The following is a 25,522-nucleotide window of genomic DNA, read 5'->3' as shown; positions in this document are numbered from 1 at the left end:
TCCTGGGAACGCAAACAGATTTGTGGAACTAATAGCGGAAAAAGTTGCCGTCGGAGGTCTGGCGTGAGAATCCATTGTTGACCAGCTGGTTGTGGACTCCGCTGCAAATGAGCTTCACGCTGTGCGGATGGATCTTTTCCTTACAGCCGCCTGCAAAAATATCATTAGTTTCAAAGTGGATATTGCAGAGGGACAAGAGCTGTAGTTTGGTATCAATATTGCGACCTTACCAATGCGAAGTGGATGACCCAATACGTCCTCCTGCTTGCGCCGAATGAAGCGCGTATTGCGCAACACCCGAAAGGATTTGAGTTGGGAACCGATTTCCTTGGCCGCCCCAGGAGCTGACCAGCTACTTACGGCCCGGCAAGTCTCCCGCTGCATCACGTAGTCCACCTTGTCCGGAAATGCTTCACGGGTATGATCGTACCGCGACTGCAGCGAGAAGTCCAGCGTATCCTTCGGGATGTTCGGATTGGCACGGTACCGCTTGCTCGCGCGCACCGAGTTCATCGTTTGATGATAGAAGAGCCGCTGATACGGCTCCAGATGGCCATGCCAGGTGCCCGGTTTCAGATGGGCCTCTGGCAGCGGGGGCTCCGGAAAAGAGCACACATAGGTGCCCTCCGTGTGCAGTTCGGGCTGCCTAAGAACACACAATTTTCATCTTGAGCCAAGTCAGGCATAGCTACAGCTTACCATGACACATTCTTAATCTGCACAGTATCGTACTGAATCATCTTTACAGGAGCAACCAATCCAATTTAGAAGAAAATGTAAAGGGTGTCTGAACCGTTTTCAGAAGAACTCAGATTTGTGATATTGCCTTCGGTTTCCCGGCAACTGTTTTGTCAATATACCACCCGACTACCATGTTTCTTGGAAACCAAAACACATTAAGGATGGATGTTCTCAGCAACCCCATATTACTCGAAGGTACTGGAACCATCTTTTCAATAGCCTTGGTACACTAGTTCTTATATTCTAGGATACACAATGTACTATAATGCCGGACCTTTCCTTGAGCTTGTCTTCTAAAAACCCATTCCAACCCATTAACAACATTAGAGGTTAAATTATAATCAAGTAAAACTTTATTGAATCATTTAGTTAGTTAGGCTGCAAATTAAAATGGTTAGTTATCTCACTTACCGGATTTGCCAGGTCGCAAAGGGAACCCATCCCGGTCGAGTCAATACGCAATCCACACTCCAGCGACCATCGCATCGTCGATGTGGCTCTGCTGGAAATGATGACTTTTCGCCTAAACTCAAAAGGGACGCCCACAAAGTACAGGAAAACACCAACAACGCCAACCAGCAACAAATCGCGAGATGTGACGAGACGAGAGAAGAAGTGACGGGAAACGGGAAACTATGAGTGACTGCTGCTTCCAGCTCCCAAGCTGGACTCCCAGAATCTGGAGCTGTGGCAGCGCCAGCGGCTAACAGGAAACAGGAAGCTGCTACGGCTACGGCAACTGCAACTGCAGCATCAGCGGCACCAGCAACAGCATCATGCGACAGCAGCAGCATCAGCATCAGCATCTACAGCAGCAGCAACAAACAGGAACCACGCGGTGTCCGCTTCCGGGAGGAAGGATTTGTAGCTTAGATGATGCGCTGCTGCTGGTCCTCAATCGCGAGCGATTTAACCACAATCTTATCTGAACCGCAACAACTGCCACACACCATTTGCCTGCATATATATAATAAACGTGTGGGAGAAGCTTGTTAATAAGTTTGTCGTTAAATGGTACAAAGAACGGAAACGAGCAACACAAACGCAATCGAATCGAATCGAAACGCAACGAAACAAACAGAGTCCTAGAGCAGTTCTATCACTCATCCTCCTCCTCCTCTCTCTCTTTCTCCTCCTGTCCTGTCTCTGTCATTTGATATTTAGGTATTGAATTGAAGCCGTGTTAATTTAAGTTTATTATGTTCTGTTTCTGATTTTGTTCAAGGATTTCTACTACGCTCTAATTAGTATGTGAAAGCCTAATGTGCAAGAACTGACATCGAGGGATCTCCCATGTTGCGGGGATCTCGCTCGGAACATAATCATGCCTGATCTCTACTTATTTACTCTGCCGCAACTTAAAATAGTTCGCTATAAATAGTTGTGTAAAGTGTAAGACTGTATAATGGTTTGTATACCTGCTGCTCGGGTACAGCATGACAAAGATGTAGCCACAGATCCGGAACAGAATTCGGAATCCGGCCTAGTCAGCGAGTCACATCTGGAAGCAGAAGAAACAATAATTTTAATATAATCCTTACTTAACATAATGTATGTTTTACTTAATATGTATCATTTTTGGAAGAGTATCTTCATATAAACTCACCTCGCACTCCCACAAGTTGGAACGTTACGTCGATATCTAGGAGCGACTGCGACTACGAGACGCAGCTGTGGCTAGTCCGCCAGACCCGCTTCCGATTCCATTGCGACTATCGCCGCGTACTGGACTGCGCGAAAACTTAGATCGGCGTTCCGGCGAATGGCTACCAGGCGAGCGAGAACGGGAGTAGGAGCGGCGACGCGGACTGCGCGAACGACGGCGCATTGGGGAGCGAGATCGTGAACGACGACGACCGCCGGATCCACCGCCTCCTCCTCCACGACGACCACTGGAACTGCGAGTGGGCGACGAGGGACGACCGTAACGGGCCATTTGGACACGGAGCTCCCTGCCGTCTAGCATGCGACCATCCATGGCCTCCAGTGCGTCCTCGGCATCCCGTTTGTCATAGAAGCTGAAACATTAAAGACATCATTATTTAGATGCATGTGTACTTTGCACTTCATTATATTCAAATTAAGATCTACATTCAATTGTAGGGCTCACGGTAAGTTGGCTAGCAGGGGTTTGGTAGGCAACTGTTGCAAGTTTACACATTCAATCTTGCATTCTTTTGCTAAAGAAAATGTACAGACTGAAAGCTGATACACATTCAACAGTGGCAAATAATGCACATAACACAAGTAGGTACTTTAATATATAAAACATTAAAAGAATGAGGGACCCTGTAGTTAACTTAATGCTAACCATTGTGGCTATATTATTTGTAGTGAGACTATTCTTCAAAACCTAATATTTAGATGTAGTATTCTCTGTACGTTGGCTAGTAAAAGTTGAGTAGGCAACGGTTGCAAGTGAACACATTTGATCTGGCACCTTTTCGCTACTGAAAGTGTACAGACTAGTAACTGATACACCATCGATGATAGCAAATAATGCAAATTCCTAATGAAATCATAGGAGTACGTAAGTTTAAACAAGAGGTGTTCTTCTTATAGCAGCTATAATAGAATGACATTTTAATGATTACCCCGGGAGTTTGCATAACCTGATTAATTTAGAAAGCGGAACAGAGGAGCGAATGTTTAGCAAGATTTTCGCAGTATGCTTTCAGGAAACATATGTTTTTTCAATTTTAAGTAAACCACTGTTAAGTGAAAGTAACGAATTGAAAAGAGACCAGGGCCTTTCACATATTTCCCGGAAGAGATAGCCTAGTGAATGCTTACCGAACAAAGGCGAATCCGCGGCTCTCGCGTGTGTAGCGATCCCTGGGTATGTAGATGTCCCCCACCTCGCCGCATCGCTCGAAGACCCGACGCAGATCCTCCGGCGTGGTGCGATATGTGAGATTGTCGACCTGTGGGTATTAGTACACGCGGATTGATTTACATGCCTTTTGGAGGTTATCTAACCACACAACGTTGCCAGCCGGCCGCCATTTTGTGGGCAATTTGGTCGCGTTTTCTTTTGCAGATACTTGCCTTAAGCGAGACCATTCCATCGATTCGTGGAGGTGGACGCGCTGCGCCCAATCCCCCGGCACCGCCACCGTTGCTCATTGTTTATAAGAATATTTATTTTACCGCTTAAAACACACGACTGCTAAAAGCGAACTGAACTCCAGGCGATTTTTTCTTTTCTGTAAAATGGCGTCAGGCTCGACGTTAGAGGTGGAACAACATCGATTATTATTCGATGCCAATAATGCGATTGTACATACGATATGTCGATATCTATATTAGAAGTATCAAGAAAAAACAATATATTCAAGACTTGTTTTACTTTCGAGAACCAAAATTAATTTTGATTAACAGTAAGGTCAGAAAAATATTTGTTGAAATTTTATTTTATCCAAACTATATAACAAAATTAGTAAACTATATAAATTTTATTCGGCCTGAATACTGAATTTTTTTGTTACAAAATTGTAAAACAAAATGTTAAGGAATTATTTTAACATATGAAAATACTAATCTATATAAAATTATGGTTGCGATATTTTCGCCCTTATCAATTAGAGCCCACTGTACCCGTACCTATCGATGCACCGATAACACCGCGTACAAGTGGCAACCCTGACTTGATGCGTGGCTTGAAACGTGTAAAAATAATAGAAGATTGCTAGTTCCGAGCACTGCATTTAGTGTTCAGGTAGTTGAATCACACCTGCTAGTCTCCAGGTTGACACCACTGCCCCAAACGGCCGATAACCGAGAAAAGTAAAGAGAATTCGAGTTTAAACCGAGTTGGCCAGGCCAGCAAACCAGAAACAACAAACACAACACCAAGTCACAACATAAGTGTAGACCACATTGAGTCGAAAGTCTGGTCTAAACCCCCCACAAGCCACCCCCCGGCCAACAACCATCGAGGCGTGCGTGTGTTTGTGGCATTGCCTTTGCCATTCCCAATATCCATTTCCATTCGCAATCCCAAGAATTCCGAACGACCGCGTGTGTTCTGTGTGAGTGCGGGAGCAGCAAGAAGAAGAAGCCGTTAGAAGAAGGAGGGCGAAAGTGTGTCGTCGCGTGAAAAAAGCGAGAGAGAGATTTTTATCGGAGGAAACCACTGTGGAGGATTACGGACGCACTGCAACGATGGCCGCCCAGGAAAACACGGAGATCAGCACAAAGTTCTCCACGTTGAACGTGAACGCAGTGGAATTTGTGCCCAGTTTCAGTTACAACAGCGTTGTGAATGTAGCTGAGGAAGCGGCGGCGGTAGTGGTTGCATCGGTTGCTGCGGAGGAGACGGCGGATCCGGGTCCCGCCTCGGGTTCAGCCACGCCAGCCACCACACCCGATTCCGTCGGCAGCGGGGGATCCACAGCGGGAGCAGCTCCACCGCCTGCCCAGGGGGCGGGGGCAGCAGCAGCACCCACAGCACAGCCGCCCACATCATCCTCCAATTCCGCATCGCCAGCGCCGGGTTCGCCAGCCAACACGCCTTCAACAGGAGCAGCGGCGGCGGCGGCTCCAACGCCCATCGATGGTCTCAACCCCTCGGACAAAATCGCAAACAATGGTAAATAGAGGTGCTAGCTAGCTAAATACCCCCTGCCAAATACACACGCCCCACGTCCATTGAACTCGCTTCCTCTGTGACGTCAACAAAGAAGCGTGCTATTGTTGCTACCTGATGGTCGCAAGACCGCCGACAGAGACACGAATGTGGGGAAAGGGCTAGGGAAAACCCCAAAGATAGGTTGCATTCACTCGATTCCGTTTAGGTTATTATCGCTGGCACCAGCACATAACCTCAATCTGCGTCAGCGCTGCTGTCGTCGGCGTCGCATGTGTTGCTCGATTTCTATTCGAATTGCGGACGTTATTGTGCCGTTAAACAAATGGCTAATCGCTTTCGGCCTGCTCGCAAAAACAGTTCGTCTGGTTAGGTCCTTTTCTTTGGCCGCTTTTCTCGTTGTCGTGGCTCTTCGCAGAGATGCCCAGCAATCACGGCCAGAGTCACTAAGAAGTGTCACCAAATGGTGAAATCAGGCCTATAGAAACGAGGTGTTTTCTAGAAACAACTTGGTGATTGAGAATTAGTTATGCAGTTTGACATTTTCGACTTGTACAAATGTAGGTACATTCATTTAAATATACTGTTTGAGTCTTTTATTGACGTTGATCATTCCTTTCTCACAAAGATTTTGGCATATGCGAGAAATTCGGTCTTTAATACATTCTCATTTTGAGATGTTTATTAAGTCTATGGGAGCTATGCACAGGTTTTACAACCAGGTTGTGTACTATTACGAGCTAGATTTAATGTCAATCTCTAAAATACCATACTTATATTATTTTTTGGGTTTTTGAAGAGTTTTTTCTCACTATAGTTTACTTCACTCGCATTTGGCTAGGAATTCGTTTCCAGGACTGCTAATTCTTACGATAATAGAATTGGCTGCCTCGCATAATGTCTGTGAATAATTTACACGTATTTGTGAATATAGAAATTATATCACTCTCTGTCCTTAACTGCCTGTAAATCGTTTAATTTAGTACGTTTCCGTTTTATAAATTCAACATTATTATGTCAAAAATCTAGAATAGTTTTAGTAAAACATATTTTCTGATTAGGCTTTGATGTCTTGATGAAGCAATCACAATCACTGTCATTTGGTTGACTGTTCCCAATCACAGCGCATCACTGGTGGCCACTCACCCACTTGCCATTCGCCCGGCGACGCCGACGAGCAGCTGTTCGTGCTGCCATTTTACTGCCGCTACGCTTTGTGTTGTCGTTTATTTGGCCATTGCCTTGTCCCCTTCTTCTGCTCCCACACTCGCAAATGCTTGCCCCCGAATTCTTGTGTTTTGGACACGTTTGCTCTTTTGCCAGCCATTCAACGGAGCCTACGCTGCGCCCAGCTTATACTGGCGGTGTGGACTGGAATGGCATGGGCAGGGAATGGCTCACTCGTCGTTATCGCAGCGACTCCAATGTGGCGACTTTTGTAGTTGCTTGGCCCGAATGGAAGCGCTTATTGCAGCTCGCCGGCGGTTGAAACCGCTTCGAACTTGATTCCATGGCGTTTGGCTGTGCGGCGCGCTTGCCAAACCGTCGAAAAAAATAGCATTTGCTTTTGGCTCTTACACTTTGGCGCGATCGTAGCTTGTTCCTCCGGCTATACTCACATCAGTTCCGAAATCCGATTAGGTTTGAGCTTTGTGAATCGCAATCATGAGTAAGGGCGCCGGATCTCGATACATTTACTCCAAGAAGCAATCGGTATCGCAGTGGAGAAAAAGTTAGTAATCTGGGAGTCGGTGTCTTATTCGTTACAGCCCCGCTCCAGGCGGTCAATTGGTCCTCCGACATTTACGGTAAAGGATGCGGGAAGTCAACACAAGAATAGTATAATTAACCAAGCACGTTGTCACCAGCACAATACTCCAATCCTATCCCGCACATGACTCACCCGACCGGCTGGCTAGAGCCAGTGATTACCAATTAGCATGTGGCCACCAGGTCAAACACGTCGAGTGCATGTTGTAGTACTTACAGAATTAACACCGATTGGCCGCGAATAAAGTATATAATTAGTAGAGTAGCTCAACCTGCTTACACGGCAATTTCCGCGAGTTTAAATCATCTAAAAGTGCTCTAAGGGAACGAAGTTGTTAACAAGTCGACCTAAATTTAAAATAATTTATGTGCACAGTTGTTTCATGTCCCAATATAAAAGGAACACAAAAGCCATTACATTTATACTTTTCTATATAAAAGAGACACGTTTGTTTTTAATAAATACCACAGAAAATACAAAGGTTTCGTTTGTAAAATAGAGAAATAGAAATAGAGAAAGTGAACAATTGCCAAAAACTCCATTGCTTTATTTGGTTTAAACTGGATTAATCTGGAGAGAACGACAACTTTTTTAGAAATTTTCAAAATTACCAGTTTTCAAGATAGTATAATGAAAATAAATAGTAATGTTATTCCTAAGCAAGCAATGTTATTACCAAAACCAAACTGCGTTTGGTTTCAGCAAAATGACTGGACTAATAACCATTTGTTTGTGTTTTGTGTGTAGAAACCGATCCCGCTGACAGCTGGGATGTGGACGATGCAGTGATCACGCCCGAGGACGAGGAGGTGGAAGATGCTGAGTTCACGGAGGGCGAGGCCACGCCGAAGGTGTCCAAGAAGAAAGTGGTCAAGGTGGAGGAAAATAGGAGCAAGCGTGAGCACGTGAATGTTGTGTTCATTGGTCATGTTGGTGAGTTATCATGACTTTTATACATATTTTCCTTATTGACATTGGTACTTTGCAATGGGTAGATGCTGGCAAATCAACTATTGGCGGACAGATCATGTCGCTCACAGGCATGGTGGACAAGCGGACACTGGAGAAGTACGAGCGGGAGGCACGTGAGAAGTCGCGTGAGAGTTGGTACTTGTCCTGGGCGCTGGACACCAACCAGGAGGAGCGAGACAAGGGCAAGACCGTCGAGGTGGGACGAGCGTATTTCGAAACGGACCGAAAGCATTTCACTATCCTCGACGCACCCGGTCACAAGAGCTTCGTGCCGAACATGATCGGTGGAGCGGCGCAGGCCGATCTCGCAGTGCTGGTCATCTCGGCGCGAAAGGGTGAATTCGAGACGGGCTTCGACCGCGGTGGCCAGACCCGAGAACACGCCATGTTGGCCAAGACCGCCGGCGTTAAGCATCTGGTCGTGCTGGTCAACAAAATGGATGACCCAACGGTCAATTGGGATCAGACGCGCTACAACGAATGCAAAGACAAGATACTACCATACCTCAAGAAGCTGGGCTTCAACCCGGCCAAGGACCTTACCTTTATGCCTTGCTCGGGCCTCAGCGGATACGGGCTGAGAGAACAAATCTCGGAGACGCTCTGCCCCTGGTACCGAGGGCCCGCCTTCATTCCGTTCATTGACGAGCTGCCCTCGCTCAACCGCAAGTCTGACGGGCCTTTCATCATGCCAATTGTGGACAAGTACAAGGATATGGGCACCGTAGTGATGGGCAAGGTGGAGTCCGGAACAGCGCGCAAGGGTCAGAACCTGTTAGTGATGCCAAATAGGGTGAGTTTTTTCTCTTTGTGAATAGCTTTGTTTGCAACTAAGTTGTCATTTCCCATAGACGCAAGTGGCGGTGGATCAATTGTTCTCCGACGACTTCGAAGTCACTTCTGTTGGCCCCGGCGAGAACGTCAAGATCAAGCTGAAAGTGAGTACTATTTTCTTCTATTATACACCTGCATTATTTTAATTATTCCTTGAACTTTCTTAGGGTATCGAGGAGGAGGATGTCTCGCCCGGCTTTGTTCTCTGCGATGCAGCCAATCCCATCAAGACGGGAAAAATCTTTGATGCTCAGGTCGTAATTTTAGAACACAAATCAATTATCTGTGCGGGTTACTCGGCTGTCATGCATATACACTGTGCTGCCGAAGAAGTCACAGTAAAGGTGAGTTTTCTCTATAATTCCCATATACTAGCCAGATACTAAACTTGCTTTATTTTTATCATAGGCCCTCATCTGTTTGGTCGACAAAAAGACTGGTGACAAATCAAAAACACGTCCAAGGTTCGTTAAGCAGGATCAGGTTGCAATTATGCGAATCGAGTGCTCTGGAATGATTTGCCTTGAACAGTTTAAGCTTTTCCCTCAAATGGGCCGTTTTACACTCAGAGATGAAAGTAAGTCGTTTGGCTACTGTTTAACGTAAACCCTGCCTAATCCCTATTCATATTTTTTAGACAAAACCATTGCCATTGGCAAGGTGCTGAAGGTGGTCGAATAAATTGAGCCTAGCTGAATTCGAGCGCCCGCCTTTCATTGCGATTTTTGAGATAGCATTGCAAGCCCGAGGAGAGAAAACAGCCACAACAACAGCAACGCCACGCCACGCTTTCTTCACATTTGACAAGTCCACAAAAACAGTACTCACCAACGCTCGAGCTCTCACTCACATTACTTTCAACCAGGAATAGCAATTGATTATAGATTGATTATAGGATCCAGATCGAAACGGAACGGCTATGTAGGCAGGCGAAAAGTTCATTTACAACAAGGACGCACGGATAGAGAGTTCAGAGATAGAAACAGAAATGCATTATATACGAATTATAAACTATATTATGTAAAACTAAGCCGCAAAATCGGAGGCAGCGAATGCGAAACAAGATGAACTATTTATATATGTATACAAAACAAACCACTCACACGTATATTTGCAAAGAGAGAGTTGATGAGGAGCTGCATTGATAACTGATAAGGCATTAAAAGTTACTTGGAACGATTTTGTTTGTTGAGCCCCTCTCGCAAGGATATTGAGCATTTGTCGCCGTCGTCGTTTTATTTTGGTTTACTACTTTGTATAAACTGTAAGCATTAAATAGCATACACATACATGCCTAAATCGCGCTCAAGACGTGAATTTTTTAAATACTAAAACTAAAGCTGCAAGCTACCCAATTTTGTATGCGAAAGCACTATCCCGAAACTTCCCCCATCCAGCTTCCTGTATGCGCCTTTAAATTGCAAATTTGTTACATACCCTGCAAAATACAATACGATAATTCTGCTCTTCTTTTTAAATGATATAATCTATATGCTTTAATTTAAGTTTAAGCTTAAAGAACATGAAGTAAAGTCGGTTTGATTCGTAAACTCAAAATGAAATGTCTTTCAAAAATTGAAGATCATGACGGTAAAAGCAAAACGAAGAAAAAACATAAATACGGAAACATTAAATTGTTATCCTTAATCTAGCCCTCTGATAAAACCAATTTATTTTGCTGATTAAAAACATTTGATTTTGTATAATTTAGTTAATTTGAAGAATTCGTGCAAGTTGAACACGAAACCCATTTATGAAAAAATAAAATGCCTTTTGCTACCGAGCAGAAACAAAAACATAAACTATCGGAAGTTTTTATTTAAGTTTACCCCTGTATTGTTTATTCACTCATTCAAATCCCGGACCAAGGCGGTTTCAAAACATTCAACCCCATTATTCGAAGTCTGTCTTCCCCTGTCATTGTCGAAAATTCAGTCTTTGTTAAATTGAAAGTTGTTGCCGTAACAGACACAAGTAAATAATATAATATCAATTAAGCACGTTGAGCAGTCCCCATAAGTCGAAGTTAATTTAATTAACTGATTATACTTACATTGAGGACCTAATAATTGAAGGACTTAAACCAGCTTTTAACGCTTTTCGCAGCCTCCTACGAATCGAACTCGATTGATAATTAATTCTTATTATTGTAGTAATGCTAAGTGCGATACAATTGTTGACAACGCGGAAACTCATTTCAAATGTTTCACACAAACACTTCAACACGGACACTCAACCAAATCACACGCGAAAACGGAAAACGGAAGTCGAAAACTACGCCACTGAGGAATAAGAGCGATCGTAATAATAGAAATGATATAGACAAACGGGAATATTTATACAAAAATCGAAATTAAAGTGTATTATTATTATACATATACGTATGGAATGAAAAAACAAACGATCTGCATAAATTTGAACATTTTTTATCAATAAAAGTGAGAAGAAAAATTTCAACAAAAATGAAACCTAACAAATCATACTTTGGTTCTTTGGAAATTTGCCTGTATGGGAAAACCACATTTTGGCAAAAGTGGATTTAACACACAAAAAGTTTTTAATTTCTATGATTTGACACCCCATAATTTTTAAATAAACATATATTTTTATTTGAAAGCATTTTTATACATACGTACAATAAATTCTTTTAATTTTTGTTGTTAAACTTAGCATGGTATGTTTAATGGATCTTAGCACAAAGTAAACATAATTAACAATTGTACACAGAAAGACAACATTTGATAGCGCGGGTTCAACAGCTAAATTCCTATCGAAAAGCGAAAGATTTGTACATATGGCATTGGAATATAGGCTTTGCCCGATTTTTCTCTATTTCGGTTACAAAAACTTACTCTAGGAATGTATGTGCTTTGATTAATTATTATGAAATACTCGTGTCTGGCGTGTATTATATGAATCTACTCCTTATGATTCAGTATCACGGATGGGTTTCCCGCTTAGTTTTATTCCTGTTCGGCTTTCGTGGCCAGGAGCGGAGTAATGGGCTGGTCTCTCCTGTTGGCTCGCTCCTCCTCCTTGGCCTCCTTGTCGCCGTAAATGTCCAGGGTGCGTCCATAGTACCAAACGAGGTAATCGAAGAGGAGTCCCATAAAGGTGAGCACTGAAAGTAAGAAGAATGATTAGTATAACGTACATGCATTTATGAATTGTGAAACAAAAGCGTTCATCAACTTACTGCAGGATAAGAAGTTGAGGGAGTAACGGAAGCGGGTTTGGTCGTACAACTGGCAGTTGCCATTGCCATTGCAGGTCTTCGTCCACACCAGGCACGTGGAGTCTATGAGGCGGCCGAACATGATGGGTCCGGGTATCAGGGCCAGGAGGCTGATCATCATCAGGGCCAGTCCCTGGGCGAAGGACTTGTCCTCGTGGGCCACGGCTCGATAGTTGACCAGGACGTTGCCCACGCGACCGGACGAACCGAACCAGCTGACGATCATCGAGGTTAGGGAAAAGCCCCAAAAGCTCCAGTTGCAGTTCTTTGTACAAATGCCCGGTCGGAGCACCGAATCGGGTGTGGATCTCCTCGTCCTGGACAGCAGGTGATCATCGAAGTCACCGTTGTCGTCGAGCAATGGCACTCCGCTCAGATCATCATCAAAGTAAGTGGTGGCATCCAGTTCGGGTTCTGGAGAGGGTTGCAATAGACTCAGCAGCCGCTGTGCCGCACCTTTTGGTGGCGTGTCATTGGCCACACAACTGCAGTCCTCGTACAACTTGGATGTGGCATTGTATCCCCGGCATCCGGCATGGCAGGCCGAGAAGTAGGTGGTGTCCGTTGGCTCGTGGCAGACGGGTGTGTAAGTGATGCCCTCGCAGGAGCAGTTCATGTTGCAGTTGTTCGTCAGGTTAAGCCTTCAATTCAAATTATAAATATATCATATTGAAAGCTTAATCAGTTCCACTGATACTTACTGTCCCACGTTCGTCATGGAAAAGGTATTCGGGCAGTAGAGGAAAGCGTATGAGATCTGACCCAAGATCGAGATCCCACCAACGATCACGTTCCACATGAGGACCTTGCTAACGCTGGGCTTCTTTTTGGACAGCACCATGCCCGAGCCAATCAGACCCACCACCATGCCCATGATGGATATGGGACCAACGATCTAAAAAATATTATTAGTAGTAAGAAATTGTTAAGCAATTGAATTCCAGTGATGACTTACTATGGTGGCACCCTGCGCATCCTTGTGGAACTGCACCTCCATGTACTTGGTGAGGAAGGTCATGAAGCCCGAAGCACCCAGGATATAGAAGACCGCCGAGAGGATGTTGAAGATGAGCAGCTTGTTGCGCAGCAGTCTCATGAGGGCGCGTGGGAAGTCCTTCAGCTTGGGCAGATCTGCATTGGCCCCCGCAGCTGCTCCAATGGTATCCAGAGCGGCGTTCGAGGAGAAGCGACTGCTCAGGGCGATGTTCTCCTCCCGCTTGAGCTCCTCCTTCGTCTGGCGCAGTGCCAACGGCAAGTGGGAGTTGGTCCTTGGTGCGTTGATCTTGGGCAATTGCTTGGGAAAGAGTCCGATCAGACCCGAGAAGAGGCACATGAGGGTGCCCAGGATCACCCAGCCAAGCCACCAGGCGCCCAGCCAGCGAGGATCCTTGCTGTCGATCAAAGGAGTCTTGGTTGGATCGATGAAGGTGTTTAGCGATATGAAACCTGAAGGAAGAAAGAAATATGGGTTTCAATTAAAATTGCTATATCTACATGAGGTATCTATATGGGTTATCTACATTGGCTACTACGTTTTCTTACCGAAGAAGAATCCCACGACTGGGCCAATCATCCTGAGTGCCATGGCCACCGCCAGCATGAGCGGAGTGTTTGTCTTCTTGGTGTTGTCGTCCAGGTAGGTTTGTCCCAGGGAGTAGTACATGGTGTTGCCCACGCCCAGCACAAACTGCGAGACGAAGATGAGCACCAGTGGCACATAGGAGAAGAGATCATCGCAGTCATCCTCGGTTTTGCCCGCTCCACAGACTCGCTCGGACTTCACAGAGCTGTTATTCTACAGACATAGGAACCTTAATATAGACAGTTGATTGGTGATGGAGAAGATAGCCCACCTGAAAGGTGTGATTCGAGCCAGAAGTGCCATTAAGCAGGCTGTCCTGGTACTCCTTGGTGTACTGCAGCACCTCGTGACCAGCTCCGTAGATGAAATGAGGCAGGACGAGGATGTAGCAGGACAGGCCGCAGAAGACAATGCCCCAGGCAATCCAACGGGGTCGATTCCGCTGACCACCGATATAGGAAAGGATGAGCGAGAGCATGATCTGTGAGATTTCATTGCCACTCAGAATTATTCCTACGAACAAGAGATGGAAAATGATATAATAATAAGTTCTCAAGATAATGAGATGAGTTCAGATGTTTGTATATCCTATATATACTATATATCCTTGTAGATTTACCTGTTGTTTGGCTGGGAATCTTGAAGCGCTTTTCCAGCGTCGTGAGAGTGACAATGAAGTACATGTAGGACATCGCCTGGATGGTGCCGAGCAGCCCGTAGACGCCCATGAACATCTTGGTGGTGGCGTACTTCTGCAGCCAGGCCGGATGCCAGTTGGCCATGCCGCACAAGTAGTGCCCGGGCGGGGGACTCGAGCCCCGACGCTTCACTTCCGTCATCTTCGATTCCGTACCGCCACCAAATGCGGGATGCTTCTGTCTTGTCAGCGGGAATTAGCCAACCATCGATTGCCGTCGATTAGATTGCGGACTTGGCTTCCTGATAGGCAGTGGAGTGATAGCAAGGGATAGCAAACAAACTGCAAAGGAATAATGGACTCTTGTAAATCAGAACGCATTCGGTATTCCTGGAATCGGAATCCTACTCGGAGAGTCGATTTCATCACGCTCTGGGCCGAGTGAAAATCACTCCGGTAATCATGACTCTCCGGATCCAGAAATCATCAAATATCGTTTAGGGTTTATAAAAGTAGTTGATAGGGAAATTCGTGGTATTGATTAAGTGTCGATAATGACGCCTGCTCAAGATCACATTGGTACTAGGCCGAGGCGATTAGATAAACCGGAGCTCCTTTGCCAAATACTCGTATACGATATCTATATGGTCGGGGTAGCGTTCAAAAACAGCTATATTTACTGCATAACGATGACCACCAAACACCATCACTTCTTGTTTGATCAATGGTGTGTGCCAAATCACAAGAAACGCTCACTTTTTAATAAGAAGGCTGAGGCGAAGGACCCTGCCAACTCTAGGGATCCAATTATAGGGATTTGTAGCACGTTGGTGATCAATCATAATTACGAAATATTTTCTACAGTTAACTGAAATCAGTTTAATGAACTCAGACCGATGGACTACAACCAACTGATGTGGGAATTATGTGTTCCGTAATGTAATTCGTTGCTTATCACTGCGCTGAATAAAAAGGCTCTTTTGTTGTGACTCAGTCTATTTCAGGGCTATTTTATTTGTTTACTGCTTTCCATTTGAGTGTGCCAGCCACAAATTTGTCTGGTGCCGAAGACTTATCAAAGTTTTGATTTCAAATACTGAAGTGATTGATTAGCTGAAGAAACGGTGTTGAGCTTCCGAGTTGTAACGTCTCAATTGTCGTGAATATTCAAAGCTCATAAAAAACCTTCTTGATTAACATTAGAGAAAAGTACTATTTCAAGAACCAGCAGAAGATAAGTCCTACTTGGAAAATGAGTTGCACTTGAATGTATAAGATCTGCATCTAAGATCTGAATCTGTGGAATAGCAATAAAACCTCCTATAGATACTTGCTATAATTTTGAATTGACCCCTAAATTAATCGAGTGCATCCACAGAGAGGTTCCTTCCGCAATGTGAGCTACCCCAATGCCGAACTACTAGTGCTACTACTACCCGAAATGCAAACAATCCGATTACCAGGCAGGTGTACGTACGTTCCAGACACGAGTGAAGAGCTGCCTATATAGTGGGCATATTATCAATAGCCAAATAGTAGTCACGCTCGTACACCGTACAATCTAATCGGCACTTATGCGATTAATTAAATTGCCGAGTTCGCTCGAGTTCCTTTTTGCAGGAACTGGTCCCGATGCGACCGGCCAGTTGAGTGATATGCGAAGATAGTGTTGGCCGATCCGTTCCGAATCGAGGCGCGAGTTAAACTGAGAAATGGAACTTAGAATTCCCAGGCAGCCCGCCCTGTCCGCTCGGTGCCAATCGAAGCCTGATAAAGCTTTATCAGGCCATAAAAAGGCAAAAAGGCGGAGCGGGACAATCGGTTCTCTCAACGCTGGCCCACGTGCAAAAGAAATTTTTGGAAATACTATCTCGGAATATCTCAGAATATATGATACCTGCGACATATCGCATCTCTTTGTTTTCTTCGTGCAGAGTGGCTCAGTGGCTCAGTGGTTCAGTGGTTCAGTGGCTCAGTGGAGAGTTCAGGCGGTATCGCAATGACAGTACAAAACAGACAATAGAGGAACGCGACAATGACATTATTATTACGATCTCTAAACCCCCCTTGCCCGCCCCCAGTCGCAACCCCAAGCGATTAGAATTGTAAGCAAGTGAATTAGCAGAAGGTGTGTGAGTGTGTGGAATGTGTGTGTACTGTGCCGCATGTGCATCAAAGAGCGTGGGCGAGGGTCGCCACCACAGTTCCGCATCGCCTAGGTGTCCGTCTTGATGTGCAGGTCAGGATCGTTGGCGTTTTGCAGCATGTGATTGCGGCCGATCGAAAGTATCATTGCCATGCCACCCCAGAACACCGCCAAGATGATCAGCACCACGAAGATGGTCTGCGTCAGGGTGGGAGTCATAAGTATATTACAGTCCCAGCAGGGCTTCACCTCGTAGTCCAGGTCCAGGCCACTGTCCTTATCTGAAAGAACGTTAAATCAATCTACACTGGTTGACTCAAAATAAACGACATTCTAAACGCTCGCCGAAACGTATGCAATATCTTATACTCGTATTCTGGTAACTGTGCCAATTTCTTAGTGGTTTTGACAAACTCACCTTGCCAAAGGATATCCAGGTGAAAGTCGAAGAAACTGAGACGCCCCGCCAACGGGGAATACATGGTGATGTCCGTGCAGCAAAGACTGAACATAAAGCCAAAGAAGATGAGATCGCGTGGATAGTGGGTGTTGTTCATGAAGATCATGCGCGTCATGTACCAATTGCCCTGCGATGGCATCAGCTCCATGACCAGCGGACTGAGTTCTGTGTTCAGCACCAACACAATGCCACCGAAGATGTCCAGGCCGTTGAGCAGACCCACCTGCACTTTCTCGCTGCCTGGGATGAGCACCACGTTCGTTCGGTTGAAGGCGGAGAGCACGGAGGGGCGCTTCTTGTTGGCCAACAGGATGTTGCGAAAGGTGAGGACTACCATTTCGTGACGCAGCACGGTCATGTTATCAGCCTGGCCATAGCTGACCAGCTGACCAGGCTTTGAATCGCCTGCGCTTGGCGTTCCATCGATATTCTTCGATGCCTCCGATTTAATGGGCATGGCTTTGGTCTTGTGCGATTTGCGACGCTGGAGCGCTTTGTCCTCCTCCGTGTAGGCGGTGTACACATGCACCACCGGGCAGTCGGTGAACTGATAGGTTGCCACGGCCATTGCAGCGTCTGAAATAATCAATTTCATTTCATAAATACAGCGACCAAGTAGTAAAATTTTTATGACCGACAAGAAATCATTAAATATGTGCTATGTATATAATATGTGCTATGTATATAATATGCATATATAATAAATTGGATTATATATTATTATATATTAATACATTCTTCTTGTTTTTTCTATGCTCGAATTAACAGTGTAATTTTTTCATAACTATTTGAAAATTAAAATCTTCCACCTACCGTGCGCTATCACATTGCGATCGTTGAAGCTGAACGCGTGTATCTGCCCCTTTTGGCACGACAGCTCCATTTCCGCCTCCAAACTCCCCATTTCTGAGACCTGGGGGTGGTGCCAAATAATCTCTTCTGTCTGCTCAGCCACCTGCTCCACGGCCTTTAGGGGCTCCTCCACCTGGCTGTAGAAGTTCATGGGCTGGATCTTGCTGAGGTAGGGAAAGCACACGTCGCAGTTTATATCCTTGGCAGCTAGCTTAATGAGAAATCTATTTTATCTACAAGAATACACTCAAATAAGTGATGAACTACCTCCGAGGCCAAGTAGATAATTATCATATTATTTGCCTGCAACTTTCGTATTATCTTTTGAAACTGTGTCGTTTTCACAGGCCGAAAAATACTGCTGGCTTTAGGCCTGTAAAAAGGAGTCTTTATGGTAAATTAAATATATTCTTTAATGTTTTCAACTTACGTATCGACTCCCCAGACCAAAACCGGTGGTGAACTAGTCACTTTGGCTGCCACGGAGCAGATGGGAATTATGAATAAAAGACTTGCGAAGAAATACATCTTGACTTCCCAGTAGCTCTGATTAGTTATATTTGAAGCATAGGTCTGGCTTGCTGATGTGATTTTACAATTGTAAATTTCTTAATACATACTTAAGGGCTTATTAAATCAATAAATGCTTTATACTTTTTGGGATACTATATTTTAGTAAGAGTTGTGATTAATATATTTCACTAGATACATTTTAATTACGATCTTATTCAACTAGCGCTGTTGAGACACTTGTTGCTTCCACATGTTGCACACGATTCATAACTATGCGTAAGCGACGGCAATAAAGTTGCGATGAAGAACAAAACAACCAAGTCCAAAAATATGATAAGATAAGAATGGGCTTATCAAACCAGAGTCGGAAAGAGAGGGAATCGGTTCTGGCCAGGTGCGGCTCCTCAGTTTGCTCCCGTTCCTCCTTTCGAATAGACGTTAGTGCGGTCCTAACGCGGCTAAGATGCCAACGTGCCATTGCCACTGACTAACTGACTAACTGAGTAATGTAATCAATAGGCAATAGAACAAGAGAGTGAATTGACGTGTAGTGAACACAAACGAATCGAAATCGAATACAAATATGGCGCAGAATACGCGCAACTCCGATTTATCGCAGATAGCGGTCAATGCCAACAATATACCCGATGGTTTGTGACCCAAATGCCCGAATTTCCGATTACGTATAATTGATATACAATTTCTACCCCCCCCACCAGACAGCGTCGACTGTGGCATCAAGGGTCTGGGCTGGTGCCGCGGTCCCGGCTGCCAGAAGTATGCCAGGCTGCGCACCTTCATCCTGGTCCTGGCCATCTCGGGAACCCTACAGGGCGCCTGCGAGTCCTACTTCCGCGTGTCGGCCAAACAGGCTTCCTTTCAGTTCGGCTGGAATCCACTGTTAGTGGGTGAGTAAGCGGCATTATCGCAAAAATGGGAATATGCTAACCCGACCAGGGAAAGATAATTGAGGTGTTGGCCCGGTTCTATGCGAAGATTTCACTTATCTTATCAGTTTTTGCGATATTCTTGACGATTTCCAGTGTCTGGGAGCTGGGGTGTTCTCTGTTTCCTACTAGCTTTCATAATTTTGTTTATTTAAGAGGCCTATAGTACATAACTGAATACTAGAAACAATACAATTTTCTATTTAATTATATTAATTATTATGCAAAGGAAATTAACAGGTATATTGTATTATAGCCAAACTACTCAGGCTTATCTTAGTACACAGTTTGAAGAACGGGGCGGGTATTATTTATTCGTCATCAATTTAATAGATAAGCAATACGTTATGGTAGCACAAATTGCCGCGTAATACATTTTTTGTATATTTTTGCCAATGGACACAAAAAAGAACTCAAGCGGAAGTGGCTTTTACCTCGATGAGAGGGGCTTTCTTACGTATGATACTAATAACTTCTTCCACGTCGCGTTACTCATACGTCACATTGTACTTAGTGTTTTATTACAAGTTTCTGAGTACCAAGGTGTTTCTTACAAGTATTTCATTTCTTTAACAATACAGATTGGCTGCTGGTGGCCAGTGGATTGTTCCAGGCCGTCTTTGCATTGGCCTTCGCTTACTGGGCGGACGTCTATCATCCCATCAAGTGGCTGGTGGGAACTCTGATGCTGCAGGCAGTCACCTGTGTGGTCGCCGTGATTCCCTCCATCATGAACTTGTGAGTAACTTATAGATACATTTACTTAGTAAGCAACTTATTATTAAAATATGCATTTAAAAAATAACTCTTGCTCACAACTTTCTTGCAGTGCCGACGGCAGCAAGGCAAAGGATGTTCTGCTGGATGCCAATATGTGCGCCACATCCTTGGCACAGTTCCAGAGACTCACACTGACCGAGGCCCAGAGCAGCAGCCTCACCCTCGCGATGCTCTTCGGCCTTCAGCTGGCCTTGGGAATGGGAGGACTAGCCTACTACACGCTGGGAGTCAGCTACATCGACGACAACTCCCTGTCCTACGATAGTCCGGCGGTGATTGGTGCTGCTTTGGGTGCGCGCGTCTTTGGCCAGCAGGCGGGATCCTTCCTGGTGCTTGGAGTGGGTCTCACCCATGTGGGTTGGTGGCTCGGTTGGGTGATACTGGCGCCCTTCATTTTCGTGGGCGCTGTTCTTCTGGGACTGTTTCCCAAACGGCTGCCAAAGACGGTTATTCACCAGGCGGCTCAGAGGATCATCGAGCAGTCGACCATGCGTAACTTTGGCAGCCAGTTCTCAACTTACATGGATGACTCAGACTTCTGGCCATCGCTGAAGAGGCTCTTCAATAACCGCCTGCTGATGTTCAATCTGTTGAGCATCATGTGCGTGCAGAGTGCAGTCGTGAACTATGGCCTCCAGGAGGAGAGCTATCTGCAGAGCAGGTTCTTCTTGCCCTACAACGAACAGGATGGCTTGGCGGCGGAATGGAGATCGGCCTTCGTATCCTACTTTCTCAAGCCGCCAGTGATGGCGGTGGGAATGCTGATTAGTGGCCTGGTCATCTCGAAGGCTCAGTTATCTGCCCGCAAAATAACCGGTATCAACATAGGCCTCAGTATTCACCTGGTAGCGATTTTCGTCGGCCTGGTCTTTGTCCAGTGCGATGTGGGCGCCATTGCTGGTGTCGAGGGTGGTAAGCTGAAGCAGCCCTATTGCTCCAGCCAATGCCTGTGCACGCCCACCGCCTTCATGCCCGTCTGTCCGGAGAACAGTGCCGTCACCTACTTCTCGCCCTGCTACGCGGGCTGCACCAAACAGTCCACCATCAATAGCTTTCAGTTGTACGATGGCTGCAGCTGCACCGGGGATCAGTCCTTGAATTCCACCGGGCAGATGAGGGCCACTGCGGGAGCTTGCAGCGCGGACAGCTGCCAGAGTGCCATCATTATGTTCCAAATCATGAGCATTTCGGTGGCCTTTCTGATGGGCGTCGGGGCCATTGGAAAGACGTTGATCACGCTGCGGGCTGTCCTGCCACAGGATAAGTCCTTGGCCCTGGCCTTTGAACTGATGATCGTGGGCCTCTTCGCCTATGTTCCGGTGCATCTCAGCTACGACATTGTCACCCGTAAGTAGTACTATAATATTTAGTTGCTGTTAAATAGAATCTAAAGTACATAAACTTTCTCTGATTAGGTACGACCTGCGTTTACTGGGCACCCAACTACGAGCGCTGTCTGCTGCGAGAGACGCCCAAGCATGGCAACATCCTGGATATTCTCACAGCCTCATTGATCCTGGCCAGTGTGCTTTTCGACATACTCGTCTACGTATTCGCCAAAGGACTCAATCTTTACAACTGCAAGGTGACGGATAATAACTACACACCCTCTCTGTACGCCCCAATTCCGCATGAGGATGCGACTACATCGCCCAGTGCTCCACGAGGAGGAAGTCCAGTGACCACCACCACCACCTCCTCACCCATGCAACGCAGGGATGCAGCTCCAGAACCACGGATGGAGACGGCGGTATTCCGGAATCCCAGTTCGGTAACTACATCGTCGGGTGGAGCACAGAGCATTGTGGAACCCAGTGAGAGTGGAGTCACCTATGCACAAGTGGTCTTTCCACCAGACAGACGCAAGCCAACTGACGGTAGCACCAGTCCCAAGCGTTTGGCCGTCCCAGCAAACGTACCATTGCATCTGCTCTCCGAGTCGGACGTGCGCAGCCAGTTGGGCAACCTGAAGTCCTTCAATCCTCCCAAACAGGAGGCGGACAGGGGTCAAGACACTGTAGACACCGACGATGTGGTGGTCACCCAACCGCAGGTCCAAGCTGTGCTTCCACAGGTGCAACGCCAGGCTCAAACGGAAGTCCATCCGATCACCGGAGACCTCCACCCAAACCATGACAGTCCGAGGCCACAAAGCCCAGAAACGGACTTCTGAGGGGCCACACCAAATTATTCTAATCTGTTTTTATACATTCGTAAAGTTAAGATCGATCCTATGTGCCAATACAAATCATTTGAACAAATAAAGTTATTCTTCATTTCATTCAAAAAGCTAATAATATCATTGTTAAACGTTGAGCAGAGGTTGATTTATATGTACTAATTGTTAGTTCGATAAAGTTTCTGGGGATCAGGTTTTGAAGCATCTTCTTTAGGGTAGCTATAAACATAATGGTTCAGAAATTGTACACAGAGCCATAGACATCCAGCCTCCAGTCAAGTGACAGATTGAAGTCATCAATGTTCCTTGAAATTATCCCAAGTTGTATGCTTGTAACATTTTTAGTTCATATGATCATAGTATAGTTTAGTTCATATTCCTAATCAGGAATATATCTACTTTATAGTGTAGAAAACGCTTCGTATCTGTGACGTACGTTCAACAAAGCTAGTATACCCGTTTATAAGAGCATTATTTTAATTATAATTGCATCATTTGATATAATGGCAATCAGGCTGAATTTGTTCGTCGTCTTTCTGATGATGTGGTGTGCATATTATTTTACGGAGGTAACAAATTGTTATTAGAAAAAAACTTCATTAAAAAGCTACTTTTAGGTTAGTGGAATTTTCAAACGTACAGTGCGAGTCTTTGGATAAGGACATTGCGGTGTTTGAACATTGTTTTTTGAAATCTGTAAACCATTCTTACAAATATGTCTCCATTAAAGTTAAAATCCTATATCCCGTAACCAAAGCTAATGTATATTGAGTTAAATGTATATATTTATAATGAAGCCATTATAATAAGGTATCATTTTTTAATTCAGGTGCGTTTTGGTCTCTATAAACGGTTAAATGGCTATAAGCCTTTTCTCTACAATATGTCTTTCGACGCGTGCCGATTTCTGAAATCGTCGAATCCCAATGTGGTTGCCCTTTATTTTTACAATTTTATCAAAGATTATTCTAACCTGAACCACACGTGTCCCTTTAACGTAGGTATACTCGAAGTTATTAAGGTAAATATTCATATTACTTTTTTTTCAGCAAGATATTGAGCTGAAGATGCCGTATCATAGTCTAAATAATAAGGTCACCGAAGTACTGCCATTTCCGGAGGGAAATTATACGTTTGAAGCGCACTGAATAGCCTACGACATTAATCGAGCTATAACTAATATGAAATCTTAATATGAAAGACGATTTGAATTAAGAATTTAAATACATTCTAATTGCGTATTACTATAATAAATTTTTAAAAGTCTGGGTATGGCAGTTTTGTGCGGTAATAAACATCTGGAAATAAACTTGTCTAAGTCTTTGGAATCTGCATGTCTAATCTAAACATTCGAACTAAGATCGAGTAGTTCATACGGAAGGACAGACGGGCGGACTTGGCCAGATCGAGTCGGCTATTGATCCTGATCAGGAATATATATGTATATGTAGTTTATAGGGTCGGTAATGCTTCACTTTATCTTTTACTCTATGAGTAACGGTTATAAATATGCCAACTGTTAAATTGCGCGCAAAAGCACCTTAGAATCATTGCCTTTGCATATTTTTCACACGTCGAAAGCTGAATTTAATTTTTGAAATTTATTATGTATTTTTTATACATATGCGGCTTTTACTATTACTATGCAGCACTCGAAAATTTAGATATGTATTTGTTTCTGCTTACATGGGAACTTCTTTGTGGACCCAATCTTCTTGACACAAGAAGACCACAAGACTGATTTATGTCCAGTCAGTTGTCGGAAAAAAGAAAATACTTAAACTGGATCCTTAAAATTGATTCTGCATTGTATGAAAAATCAACTGCGAAAAAAATAACAGCGATACTTGAGTAGCCTAACAAAAGGGTTTCAATTAAATTGTCCAAATATGTGCATTTTACACGTCGTCCGTTCTGAAAATATAAAGCGAATGCATACTTTTGGGCGAAATGTGGTTCAAAAGCGTTTGGATATATCAGAAATATTAGATATATTTTCTCTATCGTGAAAACGTGCAGTTTTCGTTATGTTGAGTTTTCCCATTACAGTAACTAAATTTTTTTTTAATTTTTAAACAATTTTTTTAAGTACATATTTCTATTTTTGTTTCCTCAGATGATTCGTGTGCAAGAAGTTCGCTTATAGATTAAAAGACCAATTTAATATTCATTTCATTCCATTAGAAATTTCTGTAATAATCCTTTTAAGATCCTTTTAGCCACGTTTTGCAGTAAACTGCACGCAGTTTTTCGCATTCCCAAATTCGTCGAACGTATTTTAAGAAAAAAGTACGAGATAGGAGTTTTTTGGTTTTCAGTATAATTTTATTTTTTCCTTTATTTTAATATAGGTTGTTTGCAGTTATTTTGTTTAGATTTATTTTAATTATTTTTGCGCTTACAAACTAATTAATAAATTAATAGTTAGCTTAGAAAGAGACTTAGGTCGTAAAACTCAAAGGAGAAAAACTAAACATGAAACGCATGAAGATGGTTCTTTGAATTAAATACAAAAATCATAAAGGGAAATACTTTCAACAGAGCTACTGTGTGTGCGGGGGATGACCTTAGTCTGTCCGTCTGTCCGTTCGTCTATCTGATCTGTCCATCCATTGGTGTTTGCCCTGTAGACAGCTAGTTTTCGGCACTTGAGTTGGAGTATTATTTTTGGTTTCTCTTCACATTTAAATCCGTTTTCATTTTGGATGTTCATTTCTTTGTTTAATCCACGCTAGCCTTAGACAATTTGAGTCTCCGCAGGCTGCATTTTGTGTTCTCTGGGGCAGGATCCTACGTCCTGCCCCAAACGAGTGAGTGCACTTGGGCATGGCAAAACTTGGCGTCTACGGGGCGACCAACTTCGGACTGGGCCAACTCTGGGAGGCGGGAGACCCCTTTGGAGTTTGGCCCTTTTAGTTATTCACACTTCCATCTCATGACTGCAGCAGTTCAGCATCTTTTCGTGGTTTATCTTGTGGGTTTGGGTTTGGGTTTGTCGGTCTAAGAGTGCGGGGTGTGAAGCGAAAGAGATAATGTGTGGAAAATCCTATAACAGATTTCGCATAAACATTAAGGACTTTTCAAACTAAGAGTAATGCAAAATTATCGACTAAATAATTATAACAAAAATAGGACGAGTTTGTCATCTTACAATTTTAGCTTTTCATCTTGTTGATTTTGTGTGTTTTCATTTTCTTTGCAATGTATCTTCTTCGTCGTGACTTTTGAAGTTTGTTCTCAAATTTAGTTATTAGTTTTACACAATATTTACAGATATTTTTGGGT

The 25,522-nt window shown here is 44.3% G+C and overlaps 7 protein-coding genes across 10 annotated transcripts; 3 read left to right on the top strand and 4 right to left on the bottom strand.

Moving 5' to 3' along the window:
• Window positions 1-8: 8 nt before the first annotated feature.
• On the bottom strand, window positions 9-860 carry LOC120451034 (protein C1orf194). Its single transcript, XM_039634365.2, has 3 exons — window positions 700-860; window positions 231-646; window positions 9-150 (listed from the first exon to the last, which is right to left on the bottom strand). The coding sequence occupies exons 1-3, from the start codon at window positions 738-740 to the stop codon at window positions 29-31; spliced, it is 579 nt and encodes a 192-aa protein (XP_039490299.1). The 5' UTR covers window positions 741-860; the 3' UTR covers window positions 9-28.
• Window positions 861-1,556: 696 nt separating this feature from the next.
• On the bottom strand, window positions 1,557-3,962 carry LOC120451023 (serine/arginine-rich splicing factor 2). 2 transcript variants are annotated; one of them, XR_005616337.2, is made up of 5 exons: window positions 3,790-3,962; window positions 3,535-3,665; window positions 2,348-2,759; window positions 2,160-2,242; window positions 1,557-1,698 (listed from the first exon to the last, which is right to left on the bottom strand). XR_005616337.2 is itself a non-coding variant. In XM_039634351.2 (4 exons), exons 1-3 carry the CDS (start codon window positions 3,865-3,867, stop codon window positions 2,384-2,386), a joined length of 585 nt encoding a protein of 194 aa, XP_039490285.1. In that variant the 5' UTR covers window positions 3,868-3,962; the 3' UTR covers window positions 1,914-2,242; window positions 2,348-2,383. The 2 variants fall into 2 exon arrangements, 1 of the variants encoding a protein (XP_039490285.1); XM_039634351.2 differs by lacking the exon at window positions 1,557-1,698 and having other exon boundaries at window positions 1,914-2,242.
• A 412-nt stretch (window positions 3,963-4,374) lies between these two features.
• On the top strand, window positions 4,375-10,384 carry LOC120455730 (eukaryotic peptide chain release factor GTP-binding subunit ERF3A). The gene is made up of 7 exons (XM_039642185.2): window positions 4,375-5,332; window positions 7,848-8,033; window positions 8,096-8,865; window positions 8,924-9,010; window positions 9,074-9,250; window positions 9,315-9,483; window positions 9,544-10,384. Exons 1-7 carry the CDS (start codon window positions 4,906-4,908, stop codon window positions 9,585-9,587), a joined length of 1,860 nt encoding a protein of 619 aa, XP_039498119.1. The 5' UTR covers window positions 4,375-4,905; the 3' UTR covers window positions 9,588-10,384.
• Window positions 10,385-10,584: 200 nt separating this feature from the next.
• Window positions 10,585-16,070, bottom strand: LOC120455638 (solute carrier organic anion transporter family member 74D). The gene is made up of 8 exons (XM_039642066.2): window positions 15,838-16,070; window positions 14,343-14,702; window positions 13,995-14,236; window positions 13,684-13,936; window positions 13,097-13,587; window positions 12,843-13,036; window positions 12,103-12,782; window positions 10,585-12,027 (listed from the first exon to the last, which is right to left on the bottom strand). Exons 2-8 carry the CDS (start codon window positions 14,560-14,562, stop codon window positions 11,870-11,872), a joined length of 2,238 nt encoding a protein of 745 aa, XP_039498000.1. The 5' UTR covers window positions 14,563-14,702; window positions 15,838-16,070; the 3' UTR covers window positions 10,585-11,869.
• A 346-nt stretch (window positions 16,071-16,416) lies between these two features.
• LOC120455805 lies at window positions 16,417-18,383 on the bottom strand. Of its 2 annotated transcripts, XM_039642304.2 has the most exons (5): window positions 18,249-18,383; window positions 18,086-18,191; window positions 17,780-18,029; window positions 16,925-17,542; window positions 16,417-16,787 (listed from the first exon to the last, which is right to left on the bottom strand). In XM_039642304.2, exons 1-5 carry the CDS (start codon window positions 18,344-18,346, stop codon window positions 16,576-16,578), a joined length of 1,284 nt encoding a protein of 427 aa, XP_039498238.1. In that variant the 5' UTR covers window positions 18,347-18,383; the 3' UTR covers window positions 16,417-16,575. The 2 variants fall into 2 exon arrangements, with proteins under 2 accessions (XP_039498238.1, XP_039498319.1); XM_039642385.2 differs by lacking the exon at window positions 18,249-18,383 and having other exon boundaries at window positions 16,418-16,787; window positions 17,780-18,025.
• Window positions 18,384-18,753: 370 nt separating this feature from the next.
• Window positions 18,754-22,347, top strand: LOC120458501 (solute carrier organic anion transporter family member 1A1). Its single transcript, XM_039646168.1, has 5 exons — window positions 18,754-18,981; window positions 19,051-19,239; window positions 19,860-20,016; window positions 20,108-21,405; window positions 21,474-22,347. The coding sequence occupies exons 1-5, from the start codon at window positions 18,915-18,917 to the stop codon at window positions 22,229-22,231; spliced, it is 2,469 nt and encodes an 822-aa protein (XP_039502102.1). The 5' UTR covers window positions 18,754-18,914; the 3' UTR covers window positions 22,232-22,347.
• A 393-nt stretch (window positions 22,348-22,740) lies between these two features.
• LOC120458417 lies at window positions 22,741-23,385 on the top strand. 2 transcript variants are annotated; one of them, XM_039646055.1, is made up of 4 exons: window positions 22,741-22,816; window positions 22,860-22,999; window positions 23,067-23,178; window positions 23,276-23,385. In XM_039646055.1, the coding sequence occupies exons 1-4, from the start codon at window positions 22,741-22,743 to the stop codon at window positions 23,383-23,385; spliced, it is 438 nt and encodes a 145-aa protein (XP_039501989.1). The 2 variants fall into 2 exon arrangements, with proteins under 2 accessions (XP_039501989.1, XP_039501988.1); XM_039646054.1 differs by having other exon boundaries at window positions 23,067-23,234; window positions 23,287-23,385.
• Window positions 23,386-25,522: the final 2,137 nt, after the last annotated feature.

The sequence above is a fragment of the Drosophila santomea genome, chromosome 2L, assembly GCF_016746245.2.
Source record: "Drosophila santomea strain STO CAGO 1482 chromosome 2L, Prin_Dsan_1.1, whole genome shotgun sequence".
Classification (NCBI taxonomy): domain Eukaryota; kingdom Metazoa; phylum Arthropoda; class Insecta; order Diptera; family Drosophilidae; genus Drosophila; species Drosophila santomea.
The sequence above is the reverse complement of the archived record's forward strand: the minus strand, read 5'-3'. Positions and strand labels throughout refer to the sequence as shown.